This window comes from Gorilla gorilla, chromosome 1, assembly GCF_029281585.2.
Source record: "Gorilla gorilla gorilla isolate KB3781 chromosome 1, NHGRI_mGorGor1-v2.1_pri, whole genome shotgun sequence".
Classification (NCBI taxonomy): domain Eukaryota; kingdom Metazoa; phylum Chordata; class Mammalia; order Primates; family Hominidae; genus Gorilla; species Gorilla gorilla.
Genome location: NC_073224.2, coordinates 120,235,482 through 120,241,481, shown reverse-complemented (window position 1 = coordinate 120,241,481; position 6,000 = coordinate 120,235,482). Strand labels below are relative to the sequence as shown.

Genomic DNA, 6,000 nt, shown 5'->3' with positions numbered 1-6,000 from the left:
TCTCAAACGAGCAAAAATGTGGGCAAAGGCAAATAGTACTTGTGGAAGCCAGGAAAAACCCGGAGGGTCACTCCCAGGGGTGGGCTGCTCAATGTGCCTCCCCTGGTGATAAAATCTGTTTTTAGGGCAAAATTAAGGAAGACAAGAGAGGACTCCTCTCTCCACAAATGTTCCCCTAGGAACTGGCGGGGTGGGAGTAAGGCTGTAATGCTCTTTTATTTCTTTAAGCTTGTATGATCAAAACAAGCTAAAATAATCACAAATAATATGTTATTGATATTAACTATGAGTATCTTCATAAAGTGGCAAAATAATTGAACTAGATTTTATTTTTTATTATAAGGTATATAAATTCAGGGCCATGGGATCATGTAAGGCAAAGGCATTATGTACTGGAATACACTGGTAATTTGTGTTTACATCTTAGCACAAGCACTGCCACGCAGTTAAATATATTAGCATGTTAAGATGGGCAAGAATGAAGCGCAATAATCAACACATGTAGCATGTCATATTTCAGCTTGAATGAATGAGTGGCTGGAGAGAAAAACAAACATACAGAAAAGTAGAATTATCTCATATCGTAGTCCGTGAATATGTGGATTCTCTTTCTAGTTCCACCAATGGCTTAATCTATTGAAAGGTTCTTACCATCTATTGATAAGTTAGTCTCATAGCAGATCATTTCTCAAAAATGTTAATATGCTTAATCAAACCTTACTGAAGTATCTTTTAAAATGTAAATGATCTCTAATAAATGTTAGCTGTTGCATGTCTAAATACTTTATTGCAGCATCTTATATAGTATATATTTCCATGTTCCGGACACAAATATTTTTCTAAATATTAAGGGAAAGTGGTGGCTTTGTAATATGCCAGGGGAATTTTTTGATAGTCAATATATTGTTTATTTGTACTTAAATATTTCATCAATAATCTGGAAAAGAGAAATAGCCTGACTACGGCTAGATACTGTTTAGAGGCTAAGATTTCTATCATGAACTGCTTTCAATTGTTATATTTTATGGCACAGATTCAGTGGGAATCTGATCTGCTAAAATATTTGGGCTGTGAAAACTCCCACACTGTGACAGATGTCAAGTCCAATTAAGTGACTCATGTCCAGGTTTCTGTCCAATAGGATTCCCCATTAAATATCAATTTAGGGGAAAAAAATTCCATCCCCCTTCCTAAGCCTTTATCTCTTCCACCATCTCCAGGCTGAATCAATTGGTACCAGGAGAGCCCAGAAGCCACACACGCATCTCTGCCTCTTTGCTCTGGCTCTCCCACCCTCTTCCCGTCTTTCTCTGCTTCCTTGTCACTGTTACTCCAGGAGACGTTCACTTTTCACCAACCTTTCTCCAAGCATCTCCAAGCCACTGACTATATATATTTTGCTACAAGGTAAAGAGAAGAGGGGGTGGGGACGGGGGATATAGCCAAACCTTGAAAGACTTTGAAACTGGAAAATAGGTGTCTATTTATACAACATACAAGTAAGTGAGGGAAGAGGAAGAGGCAACCTTAGCTCCTAGTTACAGTATTGTGTTCCTGGGAACTGGGGAGATATCAGCTGAACAAAGCCTTATCTCAAAAAAAAAAAAAAAATCACTTCTGAGCAAGATTACATCTCTGTCCTGCACTTCCCAGTTTCTGCTCAGCCGTATTAAGGGAAAGAAAAGCATACGACAGGAGCGGAATCTTATCTTAACCATCTTTCTTATTGATTATTCCGCTATTAGAAAGTGGAGGAATCAGCCCTTTGATGTGATTGTGTTTATCTCTGCATCTCTTTTGTTATTTTTAGCGACCTAGAAGAGGAAAAAAGGCACGAGACTTTTCAACACATCGTTTAAAAAAATCATCAACGAATTTCTTGAAATGTTTGAGAACAATTAAAAGGAAAAAGCGTTTTTTAAAAAATCTACCAACTAAGTGAACAATCATTCATATCGTCTACATCCTGAGATATTATTGTCCCTCGCTGCGGACACCAGCGAGATGACAGCTGCTTTTTCATTTTTGAATGTAATAAATATTTGCTGCTTTTAATATTTTCCGGAATCTCCCCTTGCTATTCCTTGGAATTTTAACTCTAAAGATTGGAGAACAGATTATCAAAAAGGCTTTTGCAAGGTAAGACTCCTTTAAATAATTTTTTTCAGCTTGAAATAAGTTAGATTATTCATACTGCGTCTATAGATGCAGTTCATTCCATAAAGAGATAAAACGCATACACGACATACTATTTATGAATATTTTTAAAGATCTAGAGGAGAATTTAATATGCTTTGAGGGCAACCCAGGAACTTTTTACCAGAATACAACTATTTAGTGGCTTATTGTGATTTTCCATTACTCGTCTATTTATTTCTGCCCTTTCAAGCTGACTGTGTAGGTGCAAGTTGTTCTACTCATAAACGTACCCGAGAAAAGCCCGTAGGGAGTCACATGCAGTTCACTGGGAGCATTTGTTTTTATTTTGCCGTAAAGGACCTGATTTCCTCGCAGGGAAATTAAAGCTGTTTTGGCCCAATTCGCTCCTCTACAAGTGCGGTGCTGGGAACCGATCACCCATCCCCTTGCTTTTGTTTCTCTAGAAGCAAACGCTCCTATACGTCGCCGACGCGGATTTCTCCCGTGCCGAGCGTCGCTGTGGCTGCCCACGCCGGGGCCCCGAGTTCGCAGCCTGGTCCTCACTCCCGACGCCCAGGGGCGGTGCGTGCAGCCCCCGCAGGGGCCTTTCTCCTCCTGCCGCGCCCTTTCTCGAAGCCCGAATTACCCGGAAGCCCAGCGGTTCTGAGCGGCCCCCTCCCAGAAGGCGCACAGTCGGGGCCGGTGCTCCAGGCGCCCCGGAGAAGCCTGGCCAGGTGGCGTTTCCAAGAGGGCACAGTTAAGTTAGAGGAAGGCTAAGCACTGACATGCCCGGACTTGGCCAGGCCACCCGGGGACAGCTGCAGCCTGCCGAGCTCCGGTTCCGGGAGCGCCCGAACTTTGCCGGCAGAGATGCAGCTCCCGCCGGGACAACAGGCGCGGCACCCGCTAGTCCCCGCCTGCCCCGCCCCGGGCCCTTCCCTTCTCTTCCCTTCCCTCTGCATCCTCTCCTCCCTCAGCGGCCCGGCTGCCGGCATTTTCCCGCAAGGTGGTCGCCAGACTGCCGGGCGCATTGTCTGATCCCACGTCGCCGTGTCCCTGGGTCCCCTATGTGTGTGGCTGTCTGCGTGACAGATGGTGCTCCGGGAGCCTGCGAGGGCATCGGAGTCAATTTTCTTTTTAAAGGCTCCCCCACGTTTGTTTAGTCATTTCTTTACGATTTCGGAGAAGCGCGAGGGGTCCAAGAAGCCTTCCCGCCCCCAGCCGCTGGCTCTCCGCCTGCGCTCCAGGATGGGGATTCCTGACCCGCCGCACCCCAGAGCCAGGCGACCCCGGCCCAGCCCCAGACCAGCGCCAGGCCCTCGGGCGCCGCGGCTGCGGGGTTGCTTCGCCGGAGGCCCTCGGGGCGAGAAGTGCACTCCGCGTTTCCCCGCCCCCGTGAAAACCCAGATGTATTCGTTGTTCGAAATCGCTCGTTTGTCTGGGAAGGGGACGAAGGGAGGGAGGAGGAATAGCGCGGTTGGCATTTGGCCGGAAGAGGCACAAAAACCCAGTCGCGACCCCACAGGCCTGCGGTCGTTCCCCAGGCCCAGGGCCACAGGCCCGCCGTGGCCGTCTGCAAGTCGAGGTGTCGAGTCCAGTATGCGGCCTGGGTCAACCGCGTCCCCGCCGGCTCCCGCGCCAGGAGGAGGCGCGGGGCTCGCGCCCTCGGGCCAGATCCTATCGGCGCCCTCCCGCGTCGCGCGCCGGCCTGCTGTGGGAAGGGGGCCCGGGCCGCGCGTCCGCTGGGAGGGCCGGCGTGGTAGGCCTCGGCAGCCATCCTTCCAGCAAAATACCCTGATTCCTTTTACTGATTAATTTTCCGACCCCTCCTCAGCCTCCAAAATGATGCTGAGTCCGGACCAAGCCGCAGATTCGGACCATCCCAGCTCGGCGCACTCGGATCCGGAGTCCCTGGGCGGCACGGACACCAAGGTGCTCGGCAGCGTGTCGGACCTGGAGCCGGTGGAGGAGGCCGAGGGCGACGGCAAGGGCGGCAGCCGGGCCGCGCTCTACCCGCACCCGCAGCAGCTGAGCCGCGAGGAGAAGCGCCGCCGCCGGCGCGCCACGGCCAAGTACCGCTCGGCCCACGCCACCCGCGAGCGCATCCGCGTGGAAGCCTTCAACTTGGCCTTCGCCGAGCTCCGCAAATTGCTGCCCACGCTGCCCCCGGACAAGAAGCTGTCCAAGATCGAGATCCTGCGCCTGGCCATCTGCTACATCTCCTATCTCAACCACGTCCTGGACGTGTAGGGCGGGGTGCGCCGCGGGGGGCCGCCTGTCCCGGCGTCCGCGAAACGCTACGGATCCGGGCGGGCGCCGTCGCTCGGGTGGCGGAGGCTGCGGTGGCCCAGCGAGACGGCCGCCTCGAGAGACAGCCGGGGAAGAAGCTCGCTACCTGTTCTCTCTGGTCAGCAGGGCGACGAGGGAAGGTTTCCGACGCAGGCAGGTGGGGTTGTTTGGCGAGCCCGGGGGCTCGCAGGGGGGATTTTCCAGGCCAGGAGAACCTCGTGGAGACACCCGAGATGAGCCACTTCTGGGGCTCCCCAAGGGTTGTGGTTTTAACCCACTGGAGACTTTGAGTTCTCCTACATTCATCCGCCACAAATCTTAATGTGTTGAAAGAATGAGGGCAGAAGTTCAGAGTATGCAGGCTCGTAATTTTAGGCTATCTGGAATTTTTCTAATGGACAAATCACCAAACACTGGGAAGGAGGAGAGAGGAGGGATCTCTCCCATAGAGATGGAAGGCGCAGAAAGGTGCGACTGGAAACTTTCCTTTCTGTTGTGAAAATAAAGATTATATTAGAATCCAAATAAACCCTGAATATTTAGTAAGTTTAAAAAGACAAATTGAGAACAAGTAGACACACTGTGGGAGGATCTGAGCTTGGTGATATTTTATCCCCAAGATATGACAGCAAGGTAGACAGGAAAATCCATATTTAAATGGAAAATTTAATATCTGATTACTTTTGCAGGCGAAGTGCCCCTTTATATATCCAAAAACATCTATTTGTGACCTTAAACATGTGGACCCATAGGTGCAGTTAGAAAAAGACAACCTATTTTTATTTATGTTAGAAGGAGTAGAGTATTTTTTTCAAGACATTTATTTTTCAGAGTGGTGATACTTTTACTTTGGATACTCTGTGCCAATTTATTTATAGTCAAGTGTTTACACTTTTTCCTGTGGAATAATTATGTCTAACTTTTTATGTGTTTGTTGAGATCATACTGTGGTCTTTCTTTCTGCTCTAATTATATTGCACTTGTATAACAAATTTCCCACTTCTCCCTGTTTCTAAACATATTTTATATATTAAGATGTTTGTTCTTGAAAGGTTCTTTTGTTGTGAGATCAGCAACACTAGCACTTCACTATTATAGTTTTTTAAAAAGTGTATTATTCTTATCTGTAGTTATGTCTGAGAAGTCCTTTACAAGCTGTTTATAAGGAGAGTAGCTTCTTTGTGTGTGTGATGTTTGTGCGTGTGATGAATTTAGCAAATTAAGTTATTTTCCTAAAAAAAAAAAAAAAGAATTCAGAACTACTTTCCTCTGTGACACCAAAAAGAAAGTCTATAACCTGAAAATGTTTCATGTTCTCTGCTGTGAAACTCTTAAAACAAGGAGTGTATTTTAGAGACAAGGGAAAAAAACCACATCTGCTATCCAAAGATTTTAGTCTTTTTCAGGGTTTTTTTGTGTCTCTGTTGCTTTATATAATGCAATATTTTGTAGTGAAAATAGATATAATCTGGTTTCTATCTGACGAGTTTTTCATATCTCATGAATGGTGCGCTGTTTTGCATATAAATAAAGGTATCAAATAAAGTCCTCTCTTTTATTTTAAGCACACTG

The 6,000-nt window shown here is 47.4% G+C and overlaps 1 protein-coding gene across 3 annotated transcripts; it reads left to right on the top strand.

The window, feature by feature from the left end:
- Positions 1-297: 297 nt before the first annotated feature.
- NHLH2 (nescient helix-loop-helix 2) lies at positions 298-5,973 on the top strand. 3 transcript variants are annotated; one of them, XM_004026407.5, is made up of 3 exons: positions 298-1,407; positions 1,811-2,139; positions 3,974-5,973. In XM_004026407.5, the coding sequence occupies exon 3, from the start codon at positions 3,982-3,984 to the stop codon at positions 4,387-4,389; it is 408 nt and encodes a 135-aa protein (XP_004026456.1). In that variant the 5' UTR covers positions 298-1,407; positions 1,811-2,139; positions 3,974-3,981; the 3' UTR covers positions 4,390-5,973. The 3 variants fall into 3 exon arrangements, with proteins under 3 accessions (XP_004026456.1, XP_063551883.1, XP_063551880.1); XM_063695813.1 differs by lacking the exon at positions 298-1,407 and having other exon boundaries at positions 1,440-2,139; XM_063695810.1 differs by lacking the exons at positions 298-1,407; positions 1,811-2,139 and adding an exon at positions 2,607-2,873 and having other exon boundaries at positions 3,974-5,962.
- The last annotated feature ends 27 nt before the right edge of the window (positions 5,974-6,000 follow it).

Bases quoted from the DNA above. Each gene is read 5' to 3' on its own strand.
- NHLH2 (XM_004026407.5), top strand. From the start codon at position 3,982: ATGATGCTGAGTCCGGACCAAGCCGCAGATTCGGACCATCCCAGCTCG.